The sequence below is a fragment of the Dasypus novemcinctus genome, chromosome 1 (assembly GCF_030445035.2).
Source record: "Dasypus novemcinctus isolate mDasNov1 chromosome 1, mDasNov1.1.hap2, whole genome shotgun sequence".
Taxonomy (NCBI): Eukaryota; Metazoa; Chordata; class Mammalia; order Cingulata; family Dasypodidae; genus Dasypus; species Dasypus novemcinctus.
The window spans coordinates 96195540-96223482 of NC_080673.1; the positions used below are offsets into that span (position 1 = coordinate 96195540).

The 27943-nt window shown below is 34.9% G+C and overlaps 1 protein-coding gene and 1 long non-coding RNA gene across 2 annotated transcripts in view; one reads left to right on the forward strand and one right to left on the reverse strand.

Moving 5' to 3' along the window:
- LOC131278053 (uncharacterized) overlaps positions 1 to 5513 on the reverse strand; it is a 146503-nt gene extending 140990 nt beyond the window's left edge. Inside the window, exon 1 of the long non-coding RNA XR_009185185.2 lies at positions 5331 to 5513. This is a non-coding gene — a long non-coding RNA (uncharacterized lncRNA). The remainder of the gene's footprint in view (positions 1 to 5330) is intronic.
- CXXC4 (CXXC finger protein 4) lies at positions 4522 to 27872 on the forward strand. Its single transcript, XM_058294664.2, has 2 exons — positions 4522 to 5647; positions 23875 to 27872. Exons 1-2 carry the CDS (start codon positions 4595 to 4597, stop codon positions 23917 to 23919), a joined length of 1098 nt encoding a protein of 365 aa, XP_058150647.1. The 5' UTR covers positions 4522 to 4594; the 3' UTR covers positions 23920 to 27872.
- The last annotated feature ends 71 nt before the right edge of the window (positions 27873 to 27943 follow it).

A 27943-nucleotide genomic window follows, 5' to 3' on the forward strand; every position in this document is an offset into this window, starting at 1 on the left:
GTCTATATCTTTATGTTTGAGTTGATGTCATATTAATGAAGAATTCACAATCACAACTAAAGGTAAGATTCTAGTATCCAGGGAGAGTAGAAAAGTTGCTGTTATATTATTCTAGAATGTAGAGTTCTAATTTTAATACAAACATTTTACTCTGCTTTTTAACAAAAATTTAAACAATCTGAAAACAATTTTTTCCTTTCCTAGATTTTTGACTTATTATTAGTCAATAACATTTTTTCTCTTGGTATGAATTGACCCCCCCCCCAGAAAAAAAAATTCAATGGATTCATAGTTTTAGATCTTCTCTCATAGCTCTTTCTACTGCAAAATTCTTGTTTCAATGGTAGAATAGCAGGTATCCAGGAATATCTCGTTTTCTTGAAAGCAGGAGTGAAATGGTTAATTCATAGCTACATTTATATGTGATTTTTATTTATATTTGACTTGTCTTAAAATTATCTTTCAATTATTAAAGTATTTTATCACAAGTGCCAAGAAGTTTATAATATTATAAAATGAATCGATTAGGTTAGATATAGAAGTAGTTTTTGTTCGAATAAAGTTTGGAATTAAAAATAGGGCAGTAAGTTAAAAATCGGATTCAGTCCTTAGAACTACTAGATGGAATAGTAAAAGAGGGAGGTGGGGGTGGATGTGAAAGGTGTGTGTGTGTGTGTGTGAGAGAGAGAGAGAGAGAGAGAGAGAGAGAGAGAGAGAGAGAAATTGATTTTGAGATGAGATTGGCCAAGCGTCACCAGTTTCTTACAATCTGGCACAATAATGTTTAAAGGGTCTGAAAAACCAGAAAACACCAATTCATTTCTTTTTCCTCTAAGGATCTCAATGATAATGATTTTTAAAGTCGTTCTGAGTATACCAGGAAAATTATTTAAAAGGCATGAGGTAGGATGCAAAGTAAGAGCATTCTTCAAACAAGACCTTTTCTCTGTTTCTTGTATTGCTCTTCTCAACCCAGACAGAAACCCAAACAAGTTTATTTACACACACACCCGCACATGCACACACACCCCGCACGCATCGAGAGTGGCGGAAACGCCCTCTTTCCATCCCTTCCAAACAATTATCTCGGAGAGCAAAAGAAAATAATCAACAGCCCTCTGTGCTTGGCGGCGGAGTCCGGGAGCCCGGCGCGAGGAGGGAGGGCAATCGGCAGGCGAGCAGAGAAACGTGGCTCCTCCACCGAGGAGAGGATTTGTGAAGAGGAGCACTGGCCCGCGTGCGCCTCTTGTTCCCCGTGTAATTTGCAGCCAATCATCAGTAGGTGTCCACGTCCCTGCGTCCTCCTCACCTCCGCGCCAATCACCCCCCTCACCCCCGCCCCCAGCCTCTACACCTCCTCCCTCGTCTTTCTCTCTCTCCCCTCCCCCAGCAACCACACACTCGCACACACACAAACAGAGAGAGAAGGAGGGGGGGAGGGCGAGAGAGAGAGAGGGAGAGACTCCCCGGCTCCCTCCCTCCCTCGCACACAGCGACTGGAGACGGACGAAGAGCAACGCGCTGGGAGAGGAGAGACCACCGAGAACAGCCCCGCGCTCTCACACATACACTCACACTCGGCTCTTTCCTCCCCCCCTACCTCCTCCTCCTTCCACCCCCACCACTAACACCATCTCCTCCTCCTCTCTGCAACAAGAAAAAAAAAAAGCCATTTACAGGTATTTTTTTTTGATCCGCATATTTATTTATCCCCCCCCCCCAACAGTTTGTTTACAAGTATTAAAGTTGTAATTGGGAGCTGCCAAGACACATCTGGATTTGTGTTTCTTTGTGTTAGGGGGTGATGTGCAACTAATTAAAGGCAGACTGGCAGCGTCTGCAAATTCTAAGGCTCCCCAAATAAAAAGAGACTGGTAAGTGATTGTTCTTTCTCTTTCTCTGGCTTTTTTTTTCTTAAATGTTTGCTGTCCGTTGGGGTTGTAAAAGTAGATTATTAATGCTGGACTCCAGCAATAAAAGGCGTCGCTGTATTAATTTATTAATTAATCTGCACCCGCCCCTCCTCCTGAATGTTAAATATGACCTTTGATCTCTATGTCTCTTGTAGACCAGACATAGAATATTAGGCATGTTCAGTCACATTGTTTAAAGGTAAGACAGAATCATGAGGTATTGATGTGTAATTTAGCTTTGGTATAGGTCTATAGTTATTTGTGTGTTTTTATTTTGTTTTTTAAAGAAAATCCAAACAATAGCTGTGACTTAGGTACCTTTTCCATGCTCCAGAGATGCATTGATTAAACAATAATGACCTCGATACTGGGCACAATCATTTTCTACAATTTTTGGTGGCATTAAACCTTAAGGGAGGAAGGAGGGAGGTTATGGCAGTAAGAAAAGCAAGGAAAGCTTCTGTTTGGAAATACCACTCTAATACTCTGTAAAGGGGGGCAATAAATTATTTCTTTACTTGGAAAAAGGTCAAAAGACTGAAACGTTGAAATTTTTCCCTCCACTCAATGTGATGATATCTAATGCATGGTTGGTATAACTAGTTTTACTGAGTAGCAGTTATTATGCTCTAGCAGTTACAATGTGATTCGCAGAAACTGAAGCTATATGCATATTCTTGCTGTGCCTTTCCCCACCCCCTTCTCAAACATCAAGAATATTTAGCCAGGAGCATTTTGGGGGCACCCTTTGTATTGCCATCAGACCTCTAAAGGGAGCAGTTTTTCCTAATGCAAAACCACAGAGGTGGTTCCAGAGAATTAGGGACTTGCTGTGATTGAAAGATGCCTGCTAGCTTCTAATCCAGCCTGGGGTGAGGTTCCTTATCTTGATTTACTTTGCCTAATAGGGATTTGTTTACATAAACCCCTCTTTTTTAGGACACCTCATCAGTAGGAATTGAAGTTTTTGCACTTGGAGGTTGGGCTTAAATGGTTCATTAATCTAATTATACGCATAATTACTACAATTGATATCCATTTTGAACTTTGAATATTTGAGACTGAGGCAACTGGGCCCCTGTTTAGAAATCCCTGAACTCCACATTCTAGATCAATATTTGATATTCAAAAGGTGCCATAAAATGATATTCTGGCAAAATAATCTGGAAACAAAGAAATTAGGTGTGTTTTTTTTTTGTTGTTATTAATGTGCACTTTATGTTTTTGCTTTACTTCTTAAAGGGTTGTGATGTACCTCTACCTTTGTAATAAACAACTAAAAACCTCTTTCTAAAGCATAATAATAATGGCCTGGAAGAAATGAGATGAATGCAAATACCATCTCATGTATTTAACTGGATAGTTAACATTATACTCTCCTTTTTAAAAGCACAAAAGAAAAAAAAAATAATGGCTGTTTCTTTAGGTAAACACCTTAAGGGATTTTCCACCCTTTTTACTCAATGTAAAAAATCAGTGACTGTAGGAGATCTTAAAAAAAAAAAAAGTCCCAAGCTTTCCTCTTGTCTTAGGAAGAGACAGGAGTCTACATTAGGAATGATTGGGAATATTCTTAGAGACTGCAGACACTTGGTTGAAAACCTGTGACATTCCTTGTATTATTATTTTTGTTACTTTCATCTAGTTCATCTTTCTTTTCTTCCTTTTAAACAAGTAGAACACCACCCTTTTACCCCCACCAAACCCCACCACCAAATGGCTTGTACAATTGAGACCTGTCCTTGGCCCATTGAATTAAGACCCTAACAGAGCCAGCTGTGCTGGGATTCAAACTAATGACCGCAGACACAGAAGGACACTGTGGCAGCTGGTAGTTCTTTTTTCCCTGCCTCTTTAGTTCAGATTGTATGTAGGCAGTCTCTTAGCTCTCAGCTGTATTGTGTTTGCTTACAGTTTATACTCGGATGTATTGTAGACTTTCTTAGTACTTCATTTGCTAATTTCCTGTTCATTTTCTTCTTAGGGCCATTGCTGTTTTCTACTTTACAGCATTTGCATGCTCAGGCAGCACTTGTTCACACATTTCATAATGTTTAAATGCCCTCTGCTTATAGGTAGTATCGCCCTCCCACCCCTGATTTGCATGTCTTTAGCACTCCAATTGCCCTTTTCCCTAGGCATTTGTCACCCCCGTCTTCCCTCTTTCCCTGGGTATCCTGGCTATTAATACATTTTCTCAGGAGGGTTATAAGAATAAGGGGGAGGAGCTGTGGGGAGGGAGGGAGCTGTGCGGTTGGGAGCTTTGGGGGAGGGGATGGGGGGTGTCATGTCTTAATGATTGTTATGCAAACGACCTGACGGCTGAATGTGGGAGCTTTCGGTGTCTGCGGTGGGGTAGTGAGAGGCTGTTTATTTTTAATCTTTTCCTTGTGCAGCTCGTTGGAATGACTTTCTTTATTTTAGTTGTAACAGTTGGAGGATAATGCGAAGGAAGACGCTGCCTGGGAATTCACCGTCTGTGGAAATGCGCCCCAGAGAGGAATAAAGCAGCCCTCACCTTGCTCACCCCACCCGGACCCTCTTTCCCCTCCCGCCTCGGCCCCCACCCCGACACCACCATCACCCCTTTCCCTCCCCCCCACCTCCCCCCCTTTCCCACCCAGGTGTCGGACCAGGCGGTCCCCACTTCCACCCTGCACCCCTTCTTCCCCCCCTGCACCATGAACACCAATGTCTGCGTGGAGCCCGGGCCGAGCCCGGAGGCCCCGGGCTTGCCCAAGGAGAGCCACCTGCCCGAGGGGGCCCTCAACAGCCTTGTGGATTACAACTCGGAGATGGAGCGCTACCGCTCCTTCGCCACTTCCTTCTACAAGACCAACGGGGGCGCCTTCCCGCAGGCGGCCAAGATCGCGCGCATCACCACCCCCATCTTCCCCAGCAGCGCCGCCGCCGCCGCGGCCGCCGCGCGCATCGGCATGTCCCCCTGGAACTGCGACAACGCGGCCACCGCCGCCGCCGCCACCGCCATGCTCTGGGGCAGCGGCGGGGGCGGGGGCGGCGGCGGGGCCGGCGGGGCCGGCGGGGGCGGCGGCGGCGGGGGCGGCGGCGGCGGCAGGAAATCCTCCTCCGCGGCCGCCGCCGCCGCCTCCGCCTCCTCCGCGGCGATCCTCCCCGCCGGCGGCGGCGGCGGCGGCGGCGGCGGCGGCGGCAGCAGGACCAGCATGCACCACCGAAACGACTCCCAGAGGCTGGGGAAAGCTGGCTGCCCGCCAGAGCCGTCGTTGCAAATGGCAAATACTAATTTCCTCTCCACCTTATCCCCTGAACACTGCAGACCTTTGGCGGGGGAATGCATGAACAAGCTCAAATGCGGCGCTGCTGAAGCAGAGATAATGAATCTCCCCGAGCGCGTGGGGACTTTTTCCGCTATCCCGGCTTTAGGGGGCATCTCATTACCTCCAGGGGTCATCGTCATGACAGCCCTTCACTCCCCCGCAGCAGCCTCAGCAGCCGTCACAGACAGTGCGTTTCAAATTGCCAATCTGGCAGACTGCCCGCAGAATCATTCCTCCTCCTCCTCGTCCTCCTCAGGGGGAGCTGGCGGAGCCAACCCAGCCAAGAAGAAGAGGAAAAGGTGTGGGGTCTGCGTGCCCTGCAAGAGGCTCATCAACTGTGGCGTCTGCAGCAGTTGCAGGAACCGCAAAACGGGACATCAGATCTGCAAATTTAGAAAATGTGAAGAGCTAAAGAAAAAACCTGGCACTTCGCTAGAGGTCAGAGGAGATGATTTCTTGTTTCCCAGGCTCCCCCTTTCCTCTTCACTCCCCTCCCCTCTCCCCCTCAGGGCTTCTTGTCAAGCTTCTAGAGGCCGTACCCCTTTTCTGAAGCTTCATTCAGGTTGTAAAATACAGTTGTAGGTGGATTGCGGAGGGCAAGGCCTCTCCACCTCCCTTCCCAGCTGCACCTCAGGTGGAATCACCCTCCAGATGGGGAGGGCACCCTTCTTCTTATCTCGCGGTAAAAAAAATAATAATGTAATTGCTCCGAAAAATCAGAAGTTACATATTCAGTACGGTCAAAATTTTCCCTTGGTGGATCAAAATGCCCTCCCTCTTTATTAAGGATAGCGTGAATGCACCTCTGCTCTAAGGATTGGACATACCACATCCTATGTATTTTTATGGCTAAGAGCACAAAGTGGCTCAGTTATCGCAGTTCACTGTCAGGGCACAGTTCATGGCACACAGGCCTGTGTTCCCATTTGAAAACATGATACGACTGGGAAAAATTGAAAGTGAAATACCTGTATTCAAAAGGGTTTTTGTTTTTTTGTTATTTTTTTTTTTATTCCCTTTCTAAAATAGCTGTTCTCTTCACCTTGACAAAATGTTTCCCGTTTTATTTTCTGCCTACTTGGTAGTTTTTGAGAAAGCTGAAGGCCATCTGCAATTTCCAAGGCCATGCAGCTTATAATAAAGGGATACAATTATTTGATTTCGGGGTAGGTGATGGTAATTTTGTTTAAAAAGTTATCGTGTAGTTTCAGAGATGAATGATTCCTAAAGAACAGCTACAAAAGTATTTCTTTTGAGCAAAGTATTTCATTTGCCAACGTAACCATTTTGTGGATTGTCAAAATTGTTCTATATATCAAACACAGCTTGGTTGATACCCTATGATAATTGTTTCAATAATAGTTTCTTTTTCCAATATGTCCTTAAAACAGATAATATACTGATTATCACTAAAGTGACTGTTAAATTAGGCTTTTAATTATGCTAAATACAAAGATTGATGTGTTTGGTGAAAATTTCATATGCCATCTTAGTCAACACAGGAAAGGAAAAAAATTGAAAATCACAGGAAAAATGGTTTTGATGGTATATTAAGCAAAGAAATATGGATATGTAAAAATGTAGAGTAGATGTTTCTATACAGGAGGCAGTAGGTGGTGGATTTACCATTTGGGAGCATTCTATGAGCGCCATTGTAGGATGAAGAGTTGCTCTCACAAGTTATCATCAGAGGGGTACCTGACATTGTTTTGAAAATTGCAAACACTACTTAGAGGAGTTTTCTCCAGGCCTGTAAAGTGAGCTTTAAAAGGACAAAAATAAAAGGATAAGGGATCTTTGTTTCAGGTTTGGGCAAAAAGGAGATATAGAGTTTTGTTTTTTGTTTTTTGTTTTTTTAGCCTTTATTAATAAAAATCAAAGCAAATAGCACTCTGGGTTTCTAAAAAAAATAAGTATTATATTGATATAATTTCCCATTACACTCACTTCCATCAAGATATCACACTTATTCCTCCTTTTAAAGAAAACATCACTTTGTTGAAAGTTTACTCTACTCCACGGTGGTTTATTACATTTCCCTTGACAACTCTGTTTAAGCAAAGGTAATAGCAACTAAAAAATGGAGCTCCATGTATTTTTTTTGAAGATGAAGATTTGCTTTTATTTTTTGAATTCTCTTTTTCTAGATTAATTTATGGTAACTTCTGAATTCTCTTTTGTAGATTAATTTATGGAAACGTCTCTATGTCTTTAAGACCCATGAGAAATTTTAAAAAGTTAGCACTAAAATTTCCTATTAATGCACAATTGAAAAGTAGTACATGGCTTTTATTTTTTTCTCTTGAAATTTAGTATCCTAGAATTAAAGAGTTAGTGCTGCTATTAGGCCTTGTCTTTAGTTAGACCCATAACACTGTCTTTGTCTAAGTTTAGGATATGTAATAGATAAGACCACTGAATAATTCTATTTTATTTAATAAACACTCTAGAGGAGCTTAATGTGTCAACACGTTTTTTGCTTGAATTTCTATGTTGTTATGTTTAAATTCTTTAGACATTTTGATTACAAAAATCCCATAATACTACCTTTTCTTCTTTTTAAAAATGCACTTGCCCAAAAGTTAGTTGATCTTGAGAAAGTGGGGCATAGGTGGGAGGGAAAGCAAATTTCTCCATGAACATGTTCTAACTGCAGACCTCTTCCTACCAGAGAATGGGTTGTGATTCAAAGCTAAGATTATTAGTGGAATGTAATTTGGCAGAAAGAAAGAAAATATTTTTAAAATTGACCAAGATTCCATCTAAGTCATTCAAAAAGGCAATGGCAGCAGTTTTGCCTTAAGCACATGTCTAACCACCCAGTTATAGTTGTAGGAAACCAGCTGAACTCATGTCAGAGTGATAGAACTTGCCTTACTGAACCAAAGATTTGGAACAGAATGGTAGGTAGGTGAAAACTAACCCTGCAGATCTGGCTTCCTTTCTTAATTTGGTTTCTGGAAATTACCAGCATCTGAGAAGATGTTTTGAATTTGCTTTGACTCCCTGGCTGATTGTAGTGACTTGGGGATTTATCATGAATATTACCTTTGTATATCAAGAATAAGTTCAGTAACTAATATTTGTTGACTTTAAGTTATAGAAATCAGTTAGCAGCTGGATCACTATTATTAGTCACATTCTTATTTATTCCTTCAAATCTTGTGTCATTCTTCCCTTTGAGTTGTTCTCATCCCCAAAACTGGAGACATAATCAGACTTTCAGTGTGCGTAAACTGAAATTAAGACTCACATGGATGTGTTGGGCTTCTTGCCTGCATTTTTTTTTTAAAGCTTCCCCTTTAGCATTCCTTTGAAAACTGTTTTTATTATTTCCAGTTTTTCTGATTGGTCTCACTTTAAGAACATCTTAATGCCCTGGGCATATATTTATAAAGTCATTTCTTGATAATATTCCATATGATAACAGTGCACATAAAACTAATTCAGTTTTTCTATGATAGTGCACACTCCATATTTGGATATAACATTGTTCATTTAGTCAGTTACTCTATTAAAATAGCCATTAATTATTCAAAGTTGTTACTACAAATGTGGAATGCTCCTTGTGCGACAAAACATTTCTAAATCTTGTATCCTAAATAATCAGATTTAAGTTCCTAGATATTTTAAGGAATGTGTGAGTACACAGGAGATCTTTATGATAATGTTCCATAATAATACTTTGTCTCTCACAAAGGTAATCATTCAGGGTTTTTGCTTGTTTGTTTTTCTTTTCTTTTTTTATTCACAGCAGTTACATTTCTGATATTAAGGCCTAACTTTTTAAAACATCCCAATCTGATATGACTCAAGGGATAAAATTGTCCTGTGGGCAACCCCAGTCTTAGTCCCTGAACATTGTTCAGGTGACATGATTGATCTCTGTGGGACAGCATTAGAGACCACACAGATCTGGTTTCTCTCCCATTAGTTGATTTATAGAATTACATTAGTAAGCAGCGCCTCGGGAGGCTTCCCTGCCCCCATTCTTTGCTCTCTTTGCTGCAAGTTACACACCATCTCCACCAAAGCTTTCTGTTAACTAGAGGATGGATTTGAAAGAAGCATGTTAGGGTGAGAGGTTGGGAAACTGGAAAATCAGGAAAAAGGATGATTCTCTCCTCTGCTATTTTCTTTTATTTCATTTCCTTTTCTCTTTTTAAATTATCTGCCGAACACACAGGCCAACAGTAATTTTCCCACAAGTTAGGTTTAGCTTGTTTGGTGGAAAACATCTAGATAGTGTCCCAGACTTAATAACTTGATTCATAAGAGGGTGTTAGGGGAGGGGAGAACATATCTAGTATGTGCACTCTAAGTTCTCAGAGCCCCAAACACACATATTGAGCTTTTGTAATATTCTGTACAAAGCATTCTTCACAATTTATACAGGAATATAGCACCTGCCTTGTAAAGAGATTCATGTGTAGACCACACACATAAAATGTGTGTCACTTAAACTCAAGAGTTTGCATATAAAATCAGCAAGTAATTGAATAGGTCGTAAGTTTTGAAGTTTGATGTCCTTATTTTTTTGGACATTTATGGATAATATATAAATGTTTCCTGTCTTAAATTGAAACATCTACAAGTTTGTCATTTTATGTCACATTTTAAAAATGGAATTTCATTTTTTGTTTTCAAGAATCAAATATATGACAGTATAAATTAGAAATTTTTCCTTTAATAAAAATGTAAATTATAACTGTCTATAGAAGAGAAATAGGAAATTAATCAATAAGATTCAAAAATATTATCATATATTAGTATCAGAATATATAAATAATGAATGGAATATATAAATAATGAATGGAAAAATACCCTGATTTTCATAAATGATGAGGAAAGAAGCTCAGAAAAGCTTAACTTTGAAGGAAGTCACTTATCGGACTTATGGATGAGGTATCAAACTGTCATACAAGTCCAATGAATTTCTCTTTCATCACTCGATTTAATACAAGAGAGTCAAAGTGGTTTTTTAAAGAAGTATCCATTTTTAATAATTCCTCCATGAAAAGAATATCCTCCCCCCCATTCAAACACCATGAAAATTCTAAGTTATCTTTTATATGGCAATTAAGAATAGTAAAACAAAATAATTAAAATCCTTTTGCAAATTATGCTATCACAATGCTTGTTTGATATTTAGCCATCATCAACCAAAGTACAAACAAGCTACCAGAAAGCTAATCCAGAACAAACTAAACAACAACAAACTTTAGACTTCAGTTTAAGCAGATAAAATATTTGGATATTTGAAATAAGAATGGACATGTATCTACTGATGAAGAAAATAAAAGCGACTTGATTTTTAAACTTTTAAATGAATTGAATACCGAAGTATTGCTGGATGGTTCAGTGAGTCTTAGCCATATATTTTTTTGAATGAATGGATGAGTTTTGCATGATTAAACTTACAGATTGATAAATACAGAACAATTTAATAAAATTGTCTAAGTCTAAAATGGAAAGGTGTGCAAAAAGGAAGAGCTTTCATCAATATTTGCACTAGTTAGAATATTGTTTACAAGGTTCCAGACTAAGGATGTATATTGGGATGATTCTGGAAACACTGGGGGTATACTGTTTTCTTATAACAAAATGAAACATCAAACTTTGAGTATTTCCTAGGACTAGGTTGAGAATGTGTTTTTAAAAAGTTTTTTTTGAAGTTATTGGTACTCTTAGGAGTTACTATTCAACCACAATTGATCAGATTGTATCAATATATAATTCACTTTTACCAGAAAACAATTTACTTTTTGATTTTGCTTTTAAAAAGCTTAGCAAAATATCGTACTATTCAATAAGTTTCACAAGAGTGGATATGATTCAGTGTCTTATATTTATTTTTTACTCATTTTGTACAAAATACTTTTTAAAAGCTTTTGTAATTATCATCTAGAAATATCTATTTAATGTAATAGGTTAAATTAAAGATTTATTAAAAGATCCATGTAAGATACAAGTTGAAGGAAGGTCTACTCTGCAGTTTTCCTAATTTATTTTTTTGTTCTAGGTTAGTTTTAAAACAGCAAAAATGACCCAAAAACACATGGTAGAATCTTTCCTTTTTTAAAGTAGTATGATTTTTCAGTCACTGATTAAGTCAAATAGTCTTGGCTGGAGAAGTAGAGGACTGTAGAAAATATTTTTAACAAAAACTTGTTTTCAAAAAAGCCTGTTTTCTTTGTGTAAGTTTGAGGATTTCAAAACCATGTTCCTTTATTTGTGCTTCAGTGCCTCTGCCCATTCTTAACATACTTTTTCATCTAGCGTTATGATATCTTCCTTAGGAGTTTCAAAGTATTGGGGGGAGGGGCGCATTGGGGATTTTATTCTTTATTCATATCTTATTTCATCAGATGCAAACACCTGACCTAAAACTGAATTATTCTGCAAGGTAATAGAAAAGCCTCCCTCCATTCAGCATCATATGTTTTCTGTTGTTTATTGAGTTATGTTGCACCATACCTCAGGTACGACAGCCATTTAATAATGTTGAAGACTTAGCTCTGCAGGGGCTAAAAGGATCCCAGCAGGCTTGTTAACTTGTACTCTAAAACATTATGAGAAATATGTTTTCCTCTGTGAAACTTCTGGGTTTTCTCTTAATTTATTTTAAGAGAATAAGAATCTATAGCCAGGTATGAGATCAAGCCTGTTGAATTCTTCCCATTTTTCCAGGTTTTAATTTATAATCCATCTAGTTCTTTTTATAGTTCTTACTCAAAAGAAAGTGGCAAAGCAAAAATTACTTTTTCAAATAATTCACTTTAAAGATGAATATTTGGCTGATACAAAAACAGTTAATACAATCTATATTCAGGAAACAAAATATTTCTAGTTTCTCAGCTTTTCATTTCTTTTAGAATTAAAAATTATTTATGGACCAGATGGCTATATCTTTAGGGAAGAAGTTATGAAAAGAGCTACTAATATCACAGTTGAACAATGTCAGACTCATCTTCATAACTTCTTTGAACTTTATTTCATCTTCTATGAAATAAAGATAGTAATGTCAACCTGCCTTAAAACTTTTTAATATTGTCTGTAGGTTAATGTTATTTGCAAATTCAAAGGTATCATACAATTTTTAGGTACTATTTTAAAGACATCAAAATAAAGTGGAAAAAGAGGTCATTATATTAATATTTACGGACAATTCTGTACCCCATCAGGTAACCTTAGGATTTTCAGAAATTAAAGCTCAAGTGGACTATTTTGTGGCTTGCATTTTCTGAGTATTTGTTTTAATTGTCCAATTTGATAAGGATCTGGCTTCTATTCACTTGGAAAGAGATAACCTGATAAACAAGTTTTTCCTGTTCCTGTATATGCATTGTTAAATGCCAGGGAAAACTGAACAAATTATCGCCATTAATTTCTCTATCTTTTAATAGAGGTTTGTTTGTGTGTGTGTGTGTTTGCTTTGCTAACCAATGATTTTTATTTGGCTGCTATTTTACTTTCTTTGGACAGAGGATTTTTTAATGTGAATTAGGTAAGTTTAGAAATGATTAAATGCTTATCATGAATTCTAGTACAAGAATATATTTAGTGAACACTGGAAATTGGTGTTTTCCTGTTGTTTTGATATATATAAGCACATATATTTGGATGAGTAGGAAATAAGACATGTACGTTTAAATTTTGATATAAAAGTGAACAGTGCAGAGAGTTCTTTTTTCTTTTTTAATAAAGAGAGGGTATTTTTGAAATGAAGACAGTTGGTAAGTGATACTTTCTATGACAGAATATAGTGATAAATCCTAAAAGATTTGGAATAATAATCAAGAAGGCACAAAAAAAAGGAGAAAGAACTATTCACGCCAGAATGCAATGTAGTATATACAAGGGATATTGTCAAAATGGGATTGAATTCTGCTCTGCTTCAGCAGTTGTAGAAGTTTTGCAGAGAATGGAAAATATAAAGCAAGAGAAAATTTTTTTCATTATTTGTCTCAGTACATTTGACTTGGGAGTCAGAGCTGAGACTAATGTTAAGTGTAATGGCTACTGAATTTAGAGGGAAAAACAGATTGTTTGGGAGCTGATGTTACTAGTTTTGCTTATGTCTTTGAAACATTTGGTAGAATAATTCCAAAGTATAACTAAAAGAGAACCCTTTCAAGATGGGTAGAAAATGGGATCCTATTTGTGTCTCATCTGCATCTCGAGTCATATTTCAGAGGACATTTTTGAAAGAGTGAAGAAAAGTGTCAAACTAGGAAGAAAACTGTGCTGAAAGTGCTGTTTCTTACTCAAGGGCTCAACCAACAGAAACAAAAACAAAAAATCCTTGAATGATTGATGGTGTCAAAAGGATAGATATTGAGTAAGATGAGAAGTAAAAGGGGTATGTGCTTATAGCCCAGAAGAGTTATGGATATTTCTGTGAATTTCAGCAAATCTGGTGAATTCTGGAGAAAATATATTTTCTCCAAAACTCCACAGAGTTAAAGGAGATAGAATACATTTTTAAAAGTATAGAGGACCATGTAAGTTTGTGTAGAAACAATTGTGATTTTTAGTGATGGTGAATCAGTGGTAGAGAAATGACAGTGCTAGAAAAATAATTCACTATAGGAAATGTTCTTGTTTATTGGTTAAATGAGAGCTAGGATGGTTTTAATGAAGTCAATAAGAAGAATGAAAGCTAAAGTTCTCAATTGTATGTAGATGGATGGGAAGTGAGAAGATGTGGAATCTTCTGTTAAACAGGAAATATTCTGTCTACCTTACTTTTAATCCATGAAAAACAAAATAGGGAATGCTGGCATATTTACATCCCAAATGAAATATATTTAATCTTGAGTATAAAGCTGCTAGATGTAGAATTAAATTCATTATGAAGTGGTGTAGTTATGGATTTTCCTCATGTGCTTCTCTTCACATGAATATGTTGCCAGTATGATGTCATCTGTGTTTTTCAAACTTCAGGTGATAGCACACTAGTGTTTCATGAACTCAATAAAGTTAGCTCACTATCAGGATTTTTAGTAAGTATAGTAGAATAGAATGCAACAGAAAATACATTAGGGCATCAAATGTAGAAAAACTAAGTATTGTTAACTTTCTTTTCAATTATGTATGCATACATAAGTGTATGTGTATGCATGTACTAGGCTGCTTTGTAAAATGTGTTCCTAACTGGTTTGTAGTTAAAAAAGGGTTGAAAACCACTTGTCTAGTGATAGCAACAACATTATTGGATAAGTCTGTAGTGAGGAAAGAAATTGTGTTTGTACATGGAATATTGGTAATAAGATAAAGAGTAAAATTTAAATGTTCTTCTGTAAATAAGTAAAGTAAATATTATTTATTTCTTCCAGGTAGGTCTGTGTCGATCCTGTATATTCATGAATACATTATATTACTAAGTACATAGTAAACCTTTGATAAATTCAGTTCAATTTAACAAATCTTTGCATAGGATCTATTTTCTTCCCAAACTTGTAGTAAGTATAGTAATTGTTGTGGATACATATTTTATATATATATATACATACATATATATACACACACACACATATATGTAAATATATGTAGCAATCATACACACACACCCTGACTAAAGAAAGTCAATCTTTTTAAAATTCCCAACTGCCCTTTTTCACTAACCCAAATTTTCCCTAACTCCAGATCTTAGTCCTTTATTAAAGATACTTCATTCTCATTCTTATTGTCAATTCAGAGTCCAAGAAATGGACACATTTAAAAATGATGTAATTGAAATTGTAGAAAAACCTGGAAACAATCTCACACCTATTTGTAAGGTTTGAGATTCTCTGAGTCACCTTTGGCTTAGTTTTTTCCCCCTAGATCTAGATATGATACACAGACCAATATGATTTCTACGTTACTATCTTATTTGGTTATGTGGTATTATAGTAAGTTTTCTATTAGTATTCCAGAAGTTTTTAAGAACTAAGAAGTAAAGAATACCTGCTTTGAACATATGAACATTCTGAGAGAATCTATATGATATGTTTCAAGGTATATATTAGAGTACTAGAAATCTCTTTTCACCTGAATAAGACAAAAGAATATATTAAAAGAAAGAAGTAAATGATGGAAGAAAAAAAGGAAGAGAAGAAGGGAGAGAAAAAGGAGGAAGGGAAGGCAGGGTATACGGTTGTTACAGATTTATGGGAAATCACAAAGGAGCACATTTCCAGATGATTGTCATGCTCAAAGTCAAGTTCTTGGTTTGAATAAGAAATCAGTAGGAATAGTTGATGTCTCAAAATATATGAAAATATTCTGTGTGTCTGGGTTTAGGTCCACTAGAATCACTCAGCACTTTTCATTACCACAGTGGCAAAAAATAGGATTAATGCTATCAGGAAAACCAGCTTTTTTTTTTTTTTTTTTTTAATTTCCCTTTAAATGTAATTCTTAAGTCTACAATTAGAAATAAAGAAAGATGAAGTTGGGAAAAACAATGTCCCAAATTAATGTTTCTAATTGGGGAAATAGAGACCATCAAGCAGCCATAAATGACTAACTGTTCAAAAATATTAATGTAGTTTTTAAATGATTGTAAGCAGACATTCTGGAAAATACAGAAATTCTGGAAAATAGAGAATTGCACATAAAGACCCCAGAGAAATCATGAGGAAAGGGATATTAATTAATGCATCTTATAAATTCTATGCCTGGAAAAAAGTTAGGCTTATTAATTTACTTTGCTAGTTACCTATGTGAGTGCAACTATATTTACACAAAGAAAGAACACAGTATACTTACAGAAAAAGAGGTGATACAGGAAAATTCTCTGAGGAGAAATTTGAATCAAAATACTTAAGGATTTGCTCTTGCATAAGATATGGTGATGTCATGGTAGTGGGGAATACTTCCCAGTATATAACCTCTTAATAAGGGGAGATTACAAAAGTATGTTTCTAAAGAGCTAAGTTACGTGTAATAACTTGATAAAGATTAAAATATAGTAATGTTTATAATGTTTATAGTAAAGTATAGTAAAATATAGTTATTTAAAAAAGAAAATTAAGGAGAGAGACCAAATTCAGGGTAATTCTGAATCTGACCTTTCAGCATGATGGCAATTATAGTTATTATTAAAAAAAAGAAAAAAGAAATTCTCCAAAGGCTAGATGTTATTCTCAGAAGTATAATTGTAAACTAGTACATTATTTTGATGACAGCATCTAATTGATTGAAATGTTTGGAATTAATTTTCTCTAAGGTCCTCTCAGAAATTCAAAGGGAATAAAACATGAGTCAGTTTCTAGGCTGGTTATAGCCCAGTGGTTGTATTTTTGTTCCCCCAAAAATTCTGAACCAAATGAAGTTTCTGAACCAAAATGCTGTTTGACTAAGCCTAAGACAAAATTTTATATTAAGCTTATTATTTTCACTTTTTACATGATACAGAAAAGCATAAATATTTCCCAAATTCTCAAAATGGTACTAATCAAAGAGAAGCACCTTAATTTGAATTACTTTTAGAATTTAGATATAATATTATATTTTATTTGAATATAAGTTAGCAAGCTATCCAAATCAGAGCTTTGATAGGTTAAAAAAAACCACCTTTTAATATGTTTTGTTACCTCATTTCATCACATTTTATATCAATATTTCTTTTTCTCTTTGATAAAAGCATGGACAGTTCACTGCTTGCTTTAGAGTTAACCAAAAGTTTCAAAATTGCTCATCAGAAAGGTCATAAAAAGGCTGCTGGCTGATTTTTTTTAAAATAAAAGTTTTATTGAGGTATGTTCACTTACCTTACTATCTGCCCAGTGTGTAAAATCAGTGGTTTCTGGTATAATCTTTGAGTTGTGTATTCATCACCACAGTCAATTTTAGAACATTTTCCTTATTCAAAAAGAAAAATCCATACACCTTAGCATTTACCTCTCAATCCCTCTATCTTTCATCAGCCCTACCCAACCACTAATCTAATTTGCTGGCTATTTTTAAATAACTGATTGGCAATGATCTCACCTAGAGGTATTGTTCCATTCAACAGGAATTAGTAGCATGATTTTGAGGGGAGGGTAAGTTACTGAACTTTTGTCTTTGCCATCTTAACACTAGTATATATATATATATATATATATATATATATATAATGAAATATAAATATATAAATATATAGATAAATGAAATGAAACATAAGTATTTACTCATTCCTGACAGGATAGTATTGATTAGCTCTAGAACAAGATTGATGTATTAACCTAATTTTTGCTTATTTAGTCATAATTTACTTTTAATTTTTTTCATATTCTCTTATAGAATTTTAAATACTTTATAAAATCATTTTTGATAAACACCTTTATAAGTTACTGATTTTTGAAAAATTTACTTTCATTTCACTCTGATACCATTATTCTATAGTATATATGTCCAAGAACTTTTTATCACTAAACTACTTACTAATAATATTGTTGAAATGATGTGGTTTGACATGTTTAACCAATATTAATTGAAATATAACTGTTTACAGCATTAATTGAGACTTGCCTAAAGAAAGTGCTAGGTCCTTAGACTTAAAGGGACGAAAGTGCATGCCTTTCTTGTTCACTTCTGGACCAGTGTGAATTGTGGTAATCTCTGATTTTCTTCTTTCCACTCCTACTCCATAAGCAGTTTCCCCTTGCACAGTTGTTTTCCTCTCTGATTCTACCACCATACTGATATGGCTTAGCTCCTTTATGACATAACAAACAAATCCATTTTTCTATTTACAAAAGTTAGCTAGGTTTGCCTTCTAAAATCATGCATCATAGTCTAAGATAGTAAGTGGTGATGGTGAGGATGGTGGTGATGAGTTAGGAGGGTGAAGAAGAAGAGACCACATTTTTGCAGGATAGGAGTAGCAGGAGCAACAGTTGAATACAGAGGCTAATGAAGAGGCCACCTCTAAGTCTCCATCATAATCCACAGAATCTCAGCCACTGAAGGCAGTGTGGAAACAAGAAAAGTAGATTGCTCCTTATAATCGTATTTAAGACCCCTAAAATTGGGTCACAAATTATGCAGTTATTTATATGTGCTTTTCCTTCTTTAAATAGGAATCTAATATTCCAGTTTCTGGTAATATTGAGAGTTGTTTTTAGTTTATGTCTGGATAATGAACAAATAATTATACAGTTATATAATCTAAGCTATAGGAAAAAAACAATGATATGTATATATATATATCATACAACAGGACAGTAAAAGAAAGTGAGTTAAGTATAATTCAGAAAGTTGAAACAGTATATATTTATATTAATCCACGTGTCTTAAATTGAATTATTGCTAATAATATGAAGTTATTTTTTGATTATAATATAAAATATAAATATAATATATAGTGTAAATATAAATTAAAATAATATTTTTGATTATACAATAGATTATTGGACTGTGAGATTATCATTTATCATGTTAACTGTTCCCTCAGACTTACTGGCCTAATAAATATCTATACTCATGTTTTCTAATAATTCTATTGTAGTTATGAACTGTGAACTTTTAAGTATGTTTTTATAAATAGGGTATAGAAATATCTTTCTGCTGAAATATTTTGTGGGGAGATTCTCTAACATTTGCTAGGTATCATTGTCTATCAGAATTATTAATTATCCAGGGATTTGTTTTCACAACATAATTTTCCATTTCTTCCAGTGGATTTTGAAAATTTTTCAGAAAACTTGGGAGAATATGTAACTTGGTATTTTAGCACACATCGTGAATCAATTTAGGAAAGAGTTTTTTCGTCATCAAGGATCCTTTTCCTTTGGTTCTTCCCAATACCTCAATGTCTGAGCATTTCATAAGACACCAGAACAAAATATAATTGAATATCTAAAAGCAAATAGTTGGGCCTAATATTATTTTATAGCATTTTGACTCACACATTTCTATTGGAAAATTTCAGTGATTCATTAAGGTCTTCTAATTCTGGTATGATAGGTAAACTCAAGTGAGTGAAGGTTTCCAATTTCAAGGCCTTATATGCCCAGAGTCCAAGAAACTTGGTATCCTCACAGTGGTACCAAATGTTTCAAAAGAGTTTCCATAGGTCTATATTGGCCAGCTTGAAATTGCTTTGATTTTGGTTGGAAAAAGTGATTGGGTAGTTTGTTTCTTTCACTAATAATGAGTTGGAAACAGGAAATTATTTTTTGGTTAATGTAAGAATAATGGAACCCCCCAAAATATACTGTAAACCTCAACTTTGACTTAATTGCAGTAGAGCCATCTTGTTTTATAGTAGACTTCTGAAGGCCTGGGTGAGTCATTGGAATTTTTGGATTAGAAAGTATATGAATAAACATGGTAAAGATATAACATCAGTTATATAATTTTCTAATGTCATAGTCATTATCTCAATTTATTATTTTATGCATTTTGAAATAAATTTCAGCATCAAGAGTTGCCTCTAATTTGCTCTTTGAAAACACAAGTTTGGCTTTATAAAAGTGATTAGTTTTAGGATTGTGAACACACTGCTGCTTTTTACTTATGTATCTAGATATGAATGGCCTATCCCACATGTTCATTTGTACAGGTATAGGAACCCCCTTTTCTGCTTCTAGGAGGTAAGTTTTCATTACATTTTAAGTGTGTTTAACAGAAATATGTAATTGCATGCTTGGCAGTCCACGTGACTGCTCAGCAGACAAGAACAACAACAACAAAAAACGATGCTTATGCTCAAATGCCCATTCTCAAGGTGGCAGCTTTGGGATTCTTATTTGTTTTAGGTTGTTTATACCTTTATTGCCTATTTAGTGAAAATCAAACCAAAATACATTTCTGTAAGAGACACATTAATAATTTTTATATTTATTTTAAAGGGTTAATGTGAAATGTCCTTGAGCTTGGATTATATCATTGTCTTATTCAAGGAAAATTTATTCTCTTTTAGAAGTGTTTTAGGAGAGAAACAGAAGGCATTCCTTTAAGCCTGAAGGTGGTTTCCTATCTGGGTAGGGATAAATTGTCTGCAACACTGTGCTTTACAGCAGTGCTGGAAAGAGAAGTAGGACCTGCAGGTTTCTCCCCAGCCCTCTTGGGAGCAAAGCTGCTGTTTGTCAGTGTTTGCACCTGCATGAGCAGTGAAGGCTGCCTTAAACAATGCCCATCAACTCAATTCTATTCTTTGCATCCCCACCTCCTTCTCTTCCAGGAAAATCTGACTTCCCTGTCACTCAGGATAACAATTCCCTGCAAGCATCCTTGAGATCCAGAAAGTCACTGTAATCTCATCAAAAGTGTGATTCGCTACCTGGGACTCTTTTATACAGCGCAAAGGTAGCTGGTCAGGGTACTTAATCTTTCACATTGGTGTGCTGAGCCCCTGCACCATTTAAAATAGAAGTTCTCTTACAAGACAACCTCATTACTTGATAGAATTAGGGAAGATATGTCCCAAAATTAGTACAGACTTAGTCAGAAACCTATAATTTAACCCAGTGTTTCAACTAAAAAAATAGTATTGCTTCACACAGCTTGGCTGGAAAGAACCTGGTCTAGACCAGTAAAAAGCAAACTTTTTACTGAGCCTAAAGAAAATTGGGCAGAGGGTTAGCTATACATCTTCCATTTTGTGTGACCTATGGGACAATAGGGAGTTTTATTATCTTTTTAAAACTGAAATAAAATTGTTAGAGAACACTCACTTCAAATTTCTGGTGAATGCCTTGATAATTTGCTCTAATTAATGTGGCAGTGGTTTTCCTAACTTTACTTGCATGTTTTCCTGTATTTTAGGTGATTTCCTAATTAATTATTTTTAGATTTCCTGACCCCAAAGATCTTAATTAATATAAAGGAGAAATAATTTTTAAAAGATTCTTCCATGCTTACCTTCTCCCTTTCCCCATAGCAATGATTACCTTTATTACTGGTCTCAGTGTATAAATAGTAGTGTGTACACATAAGAACATTTATTTGTAACATTGTGTTAGTGTTGAAAACCACCTGTTTTTCCTCATATTTGCATTGTTTATTTCTTAGTGCTAATAGTCATAAAGCAGTGATTATATTTTTCCTCACATCAATAACCTTTGATACTAGGTGGCATTTTAAAAGCTTTCTTTTCCAAGATACCACAAATAAAATTCAATAGCAGGAAGGGGCACAGAAAGGAAAACATTGGAAAGAGGATTTAAAAGTATATCTAAGACATAAGGACTTCTATCTTATTTAGAAAATGTACTCCATGTATTTTTTCTGTTTATCTTCATAAACATATATGTTTATCCAAGATACAAGATTATATAAGAATATACATATAATCTTGTTTCCAGTTGGCGTATGAGAGCAAGTTGGCATCTCCGTGTCATTCACTATGCACATAAATGTGAATATGTATGAGTATATATGCACAAATTTATTTTTTATATGTGAATTTATAAGCATAGACCCATAATTCCATGGATATGTTTAGATCTAAATTATCTTGTTAAAAATGATACTGCATTTATGTAAGTATGTATAATATAAAATTTATACTTAGTTGGCATCAGGCATAAAGTTAGCATCTGATATGAACTTCTAAATTTTCATTTACTGCTTTTTGTATGTACATATGTGTATGTATATAAAGCATGAATATTAGAATATTAGAATGAATGTGTTATGTTTTTTATTACTTCATGTAGTTCTTTTATAATGACTAAATAAAAGTGATCAGGTTATATAATTACTAAACTTATCATTCAAAAGTTAATTTTAGAAAGTAGTAAAGGACTTTTATTCACCAAGCAAATCAAATGACAGGGATCCGAATATACATAGTGAGCTAGAGAGGAGATTTAACCATGAGGTAAAAGGAGTAAAATATTAATAAGATCAGTACAATTTCGATGGAAAGAGAGAATCTCTGTGTGTGTGTTTTAAGAAAATATCCACAAATTAAACAGTTTGTGTATTCACATAGCAAACGTGGGTCAGATTGTAGTATATTATTACCTTGTTTTTAACATATTCATTTTGAAATTAATTTTTTATTGTGTTAGCTATAAAGGTAGTTTTTGTTTTGTTTGTTTTTAAATGCAGATATTGTAAAGCAACTGTGCTTTCCAAAGCGGTTATTCTATTCATTTAAATTTCTAATTGATATCTTAGTCAATTAATACACATTTATTTTTAGGTAACATTACTCAATGTTTACTATGTCAACCAAATAACTCATATGTGAGAAAGTAAATAAAAGATAACCTCAATTATTAAAGAATGTTTGTAGTAGAATAGTACATGCATTTTTAGAAGTATGAAATTCAAGTGCTGTTAACACTATCTTTAGATATATTTGCAAGGCTTTTATGTGTGAGCACATGTATCCTTGTATACATACTTAATATTTTGGTAACCCTCACATATCATACCAACTTAACATCCTTTTTTATCTTCAGCATCCATCTTAAAGTCTATACAAGCTTGTTGGACTGGTCTAGAGAATAAGTAAAATTCTCTTCTATTTGATGCTTTGAGAAAATTTACTTTTAGCTTGTTGTTTCTTATATATCTTTAATAAATACTCATACAATTCTGCTTCTATGTATACCATTAAAATACAATGCCTAGAACATGGTGAGATATTTTTAAAAGAAGAATATGGCATAATGAATTACCAGAATGCTAATATACTGAGGGAATTTCAATAGGTTAAATACTGTTTATCTAACCAAAAAAATCATGGTAATGCTTTTTGGTAAAGCTTTTTGTTAAAAGTGTTGTTCATATTTTCAGTGCTAGCCTGTTATTCCTTTGGAAACAACTTATAATGTTTTAATGGTACAAAAGGATGGTTATGTTCCACTGAGTGTTGGTTTGTATAAATTTGTTTCATACAGTTGACATAACTTTGCTGAAAATGCAGACTCACGTTTATAAATGATAAATTTTGTCAGTATAGTTCTATTTAGAAAATATATAGGAATATGCTTAGCATTAGGTAATTGAAAAATAAGTTTTTATCCTGTTATGAAGAAACCCTGCAGAACAAATAAATCCCATCACTGAATTCTGAACATCTTGTCTTTACATAGGTTGCATAAATATGTATTTTAATAGCAATAAAAACAGTCATCTAAATTAGTATGGTTAGAGAAGACTAATTAAAATGTAGTCATTTTTAACTGTGTATCATTCATTTATGTCTCACACTAAAGACTATATACGTAGCTGATGATGTCTTTTGAAATAGAAAAATAAATACTTGATGAAAATGCTTGATGTAGAAAGGTAAACAGCTAAGTGAATACTTGCCTTTTCTGTGATGGGATTGTACCATCCATGGATATTATTGTAACATTACAATGATCCACTCAAAATTATGTGACAATTCTTCAGAGCAGATACATAATTTAAGTATATGCGCTAGCTGCTGCCCAGTCTTTGGTTAATAGCTTGAACATTCATCTTTATTTTGACTGCTGTGTCTCTTACAGGCTTTATTTCCTAGATGTTTTAAGTTCTTATATTCAATAAATTAGCATTATATTCAGTATTCTAATTTTCATAATATTCTAAAATTAAACATTTCAATTTTTATTAATGTTGAATTATACAAGTCACTACATTGTGTATCATTGACTTAAAATATTGCTAAAGTGTAAAGGAGAAAAAAACTAATTTTATATTGGCAAAGAAAGAAAGCTTAACTTGTTTTCTTGCTCTTTTTCTTATAGAGAACGCCTGTTCCCAGCGCTGAAGCATTCCGATGGTTCTTTTAAAGCAGTAGTATATCTTATTTTCAAGGCATTTGGAAGTGAAGGGCAAGCTAATGTCTTGTTTTAAGAAACTTCTTAGTCCACCACTGAAGAAAAAAATCCAGATATTATTTTCATTTTATGTATAAAGGTTTCTTCAAAAAAAAAAAAAAGTAAAGAAAAGAAAAGAAAAAAAGACAAAATTAACCTGGGAGTTGGGGAATTGGACAGTCTATCTACTTTCAATACACTAATTCTTTCTTTGATGTAATTTAGCTATACTAGTGAAGTTGTTGTCTATTTTGAAAGTGGCTGTAAAAAGTAAGTTTGGGTAAACCCCTGCTGTAAAATCATGTATCTTTGCAAAGTACATATCTATACTTCATTTTCAAATATATGTGTTTCAGTACTGTAAACTGTACAGATAGCAGCTTGTATTTTGTGTGTTTAGACACAAGGAGACAATCATGTCTGAGCATCTATGGAGATTAACAGTTTGTACACAACACCATGGTTCTGCGAGTTAAATCTGGAGCAATAAATTTTAGCTTTAAATATTTTTTGCCAGTTGTTTCTAGAAATGGCAACAACAGTGGCACTGTTTTGCCATGCATCTTTCCATAGAGACTTTGATGCCAAGTTTTACAAAATTACAAGGTTATGATGCATCTAGCAATTACCTTCAGTTGTATTGTTTTAAGAGGGGAAGATGTTATGAAAGTTTAAATTATAATCTTTTGGGCACTATATTAGAGTAGTGGTTATGCACTTGCATTGCTTACAAATGAGCTGTACAGAAGGGTATACCTCCCAAATACTTAGTGTAGTTGACTTGTCTTGGATTGCACTGTAGGTTGGAGTATGCAGAGTAGTTGGAACATGCAGAAATCAGTTGTATAATAAAAAAACACACAAAACAATGTTTTCTAGGATACAGAATGAATTATCAGATCTTAGGGGGGAAAATCCATGGCTTACATTTTTCCCAGCTCAACAAGGGCTGTAGGCAATTTTTTATTTGTCTGTTTTTTTGCTTTTTCTGTGGTAGGAAAAATAAAATGTAATAAAATGTATCCAAGTGTTTTAAATCCATGTATGATCTTAAATGGGGAGTTTTGTTTTAAAATTTGAATATATTGAGGCCTCTTGCATTGAGGCATGGCTAGGTATAATTTTTAACTTACAAAGAATTAAATACATTCATGAAAATGAGATTTTCTATCTCTTTTTATCTTACTTTCTCATAGCTTCCTAGTTGGACCAGTGGCTTTTCACCTCACTCCTCAGTAGAATACTCCATTGTTCCCATTTCTGTTCTTATCACTGATACTTTCATTCCTAAAAAGGCAGGGCCATGGTCTGTGGAATTCCATGAAGTAAGATAGCCCCCAACACAAAAGTTCTAGGCTGCATGGGACCTGTGCTACTTTCTTACGTAGGAATTAGTTTTCCTGTGACAGTTAGGACTTTTTTTTTTTTGGCCTAATTATAAGGAGTATTTTCAGTTTCAGGTATAAAAGACAGTAGAGCAAAGATACATAGATTATCAAAGTTGCCATCTTACTGGAACTTTTTGTTCATTATCAACTAGCCAGTTATGTTAATCCACAGACATTCATTAGCCTGCTAAAGAAGGTTAGCAGTAAGATGAATCAAGAGAAGAAAAATAACTTGAGAAGACAAAGGGTGATGGAGTAGTAAAGAAGACTGTAAAATTTTAGGAAGATTATCAGGTGAATATTTTTAAAAGGCTAGCTGTAGTTTTGAATGGGAAATAAGAGGACAGAGAAAATTTCAAAAGCAGAAGGAGCACTCCACGGCAGTATTATGGCCAGGAATGAATAAGGCCAACGTGAGAAACAAGTAGGACTTGAGTTTCCTAGAGTACGTATGCAAGGTCTACAGATAAGGTCAAATAGCCTTCTTGAGGAGAATTCATTATGATTACACCCTCTCCTGTGTAGAGAAGAGTATTAACCACAAGTGATAAGGTGCTTTATATTAATTTTGAGATAACTTTCTATTTTATGTATATTCCTTTGAGGCTTTCTAGTTAGAATTTCTATTTGTGCTGTGGGACCAATGAGAACTATGTGAGTTCTTTCTTGTTTCATTTTTACTTTATTTTTCTTGCTCTAAAACCCAATTTGATAATTGAATATAAGTAAGTGAAAACTTATTTTCACACTTGAATGTTAAGTTTGCTTTGCTGTTTGGAAAATGATGATTGTTATTATGAAAGTGAAAAAACCTATTCAGACTCTATTAGGATTACAATAACCTATTAAGATCTCTTAGCAATGTACTGCGAGTCTAAAATACATGCTAGTATTGCAAGTCTTGTTGTGTTTTTGTTTGTTTTCCTAAGGAACTAATGAATCTGTATATTGTAAAATGTGGTGTTTTCCATGTCAATTCAATTTTTTTTAGCAAAAGAAAGTCTGTTGAATATTGAAATCGAATGGTGTAGCTTTTCTTTAATTCTCATATATGTTTTTTATTCTTGATATTGTTCTTTTACACCACCTGTTTTATGTTTCTGGTAAAATCTATTTATAGAATGTTGGGTGCATATAAAGTATTCATTGGTGATGAATGAAGAATGGCATTCATTACTCTTCAGACCTCCTATTAGTTCTCCTCCCCTTATGGTTATGGCCCGAGAACTTGTGAAGCATATTATTATGATCCTAAGGAAGTGATTTGAAGGTTTACATTTTTCAAGACTCCAAAATACCAATGAAATGTAACTTTTAAAAAGTTATCACTGTATGTTTCATATTCAGTACCAAGAAAATTCATAATAGAGCAAGCAGAACATAGATGTGTGAACTATCTGTACAAATTAAAAATTACATGCATCAGATAATCTGAATGAAAACTTTGTAAGAAAAGTCCACATACACAAGGGTCTTGTCTTCTCCAGGTGTGGGCAACAAGATGTCACATCCTGTTAGTATTTGTGCAGAGCATAAAAAATACTTGAGGTGTTGATATTATAGTACAGTGAGCCAATTTCCTTTTGGGTGGTCACGGGACACCCGAGCCTGCAAGAACGTTGTTGCGCAAAACTTTCCCTTTCCTGGCCTTCAGCCCAGGGAGGCTTTCTGATGGATTCTTCCTGTTTGTGTACAGGCAGAGGGTCATTGACAAAGTAGAAATGTATCCATGCTTGGGGGAGAAAACATTAATAGTCTTCCCCAGATTAAGAGTGTATGAAGTGTCTCCTGATTGCTTAACTACCGAAACCCAACTTCCTACTTCTAAAGACATTTATAGAGAGCAAGAGATGGTGGGTTTACAATGAATTAATATCAAGGAATCTCTAAAAGAAAGAAATATTTCCTTCCTTTCATTCAGAACTCTTGACATGTAAGTTGTGCAATTAATGCTAAAGCATATGAAGTCTTTAAGCGGATAGTATCTGTAATCAAATAATGAAAAAAAGAAAGCAGCTAAATAAGAACACTATTCTGGGTTAAATATATTCAGCAAAAAGCCATAGTGGGTCTTTGATCATGGTTAGAGTCATAGTGATATCAAACATTCGTTTCTCATTAACAGCTAAATGTTTCAGATTTTGTTTTTATTAAATTTGGCAGTTTCACACTGAGATCTGTATTCCTAGTGAATAAGAGATAGCTACTGTGGTAGGAGGGATTCATTTTCACAGTTGCAAGGAAGTCAGAGCTATATCAGGAACATGGGCCACAAAGTGTACTCCTTTCACAGTGTTCTCCTATTTCTGAACTGTGCAGTTATCAAATTTTCTAATAGATATTTGTGTAGGGTGTATGTATGCTTGTGCAATTATTTAAAAAGCAGTTTTGGAAAACAGTGTATTTATTAAAGAAAATCACTTATGGGGCATGTACAAAACTGTGAAAAACTTTTAAAAAAATCACATTCAATTTTCCCAGTAAAGTTGTTTTTGTGAAATTTCTGTGTTGTTAAATAAAGGACTTTAGTATTCAGAATATCTCTATTTTTCCCTGGACAAATTTTTGTTTGTGGGATTTTAAATAATGAGCATATGATCCTGAAAATA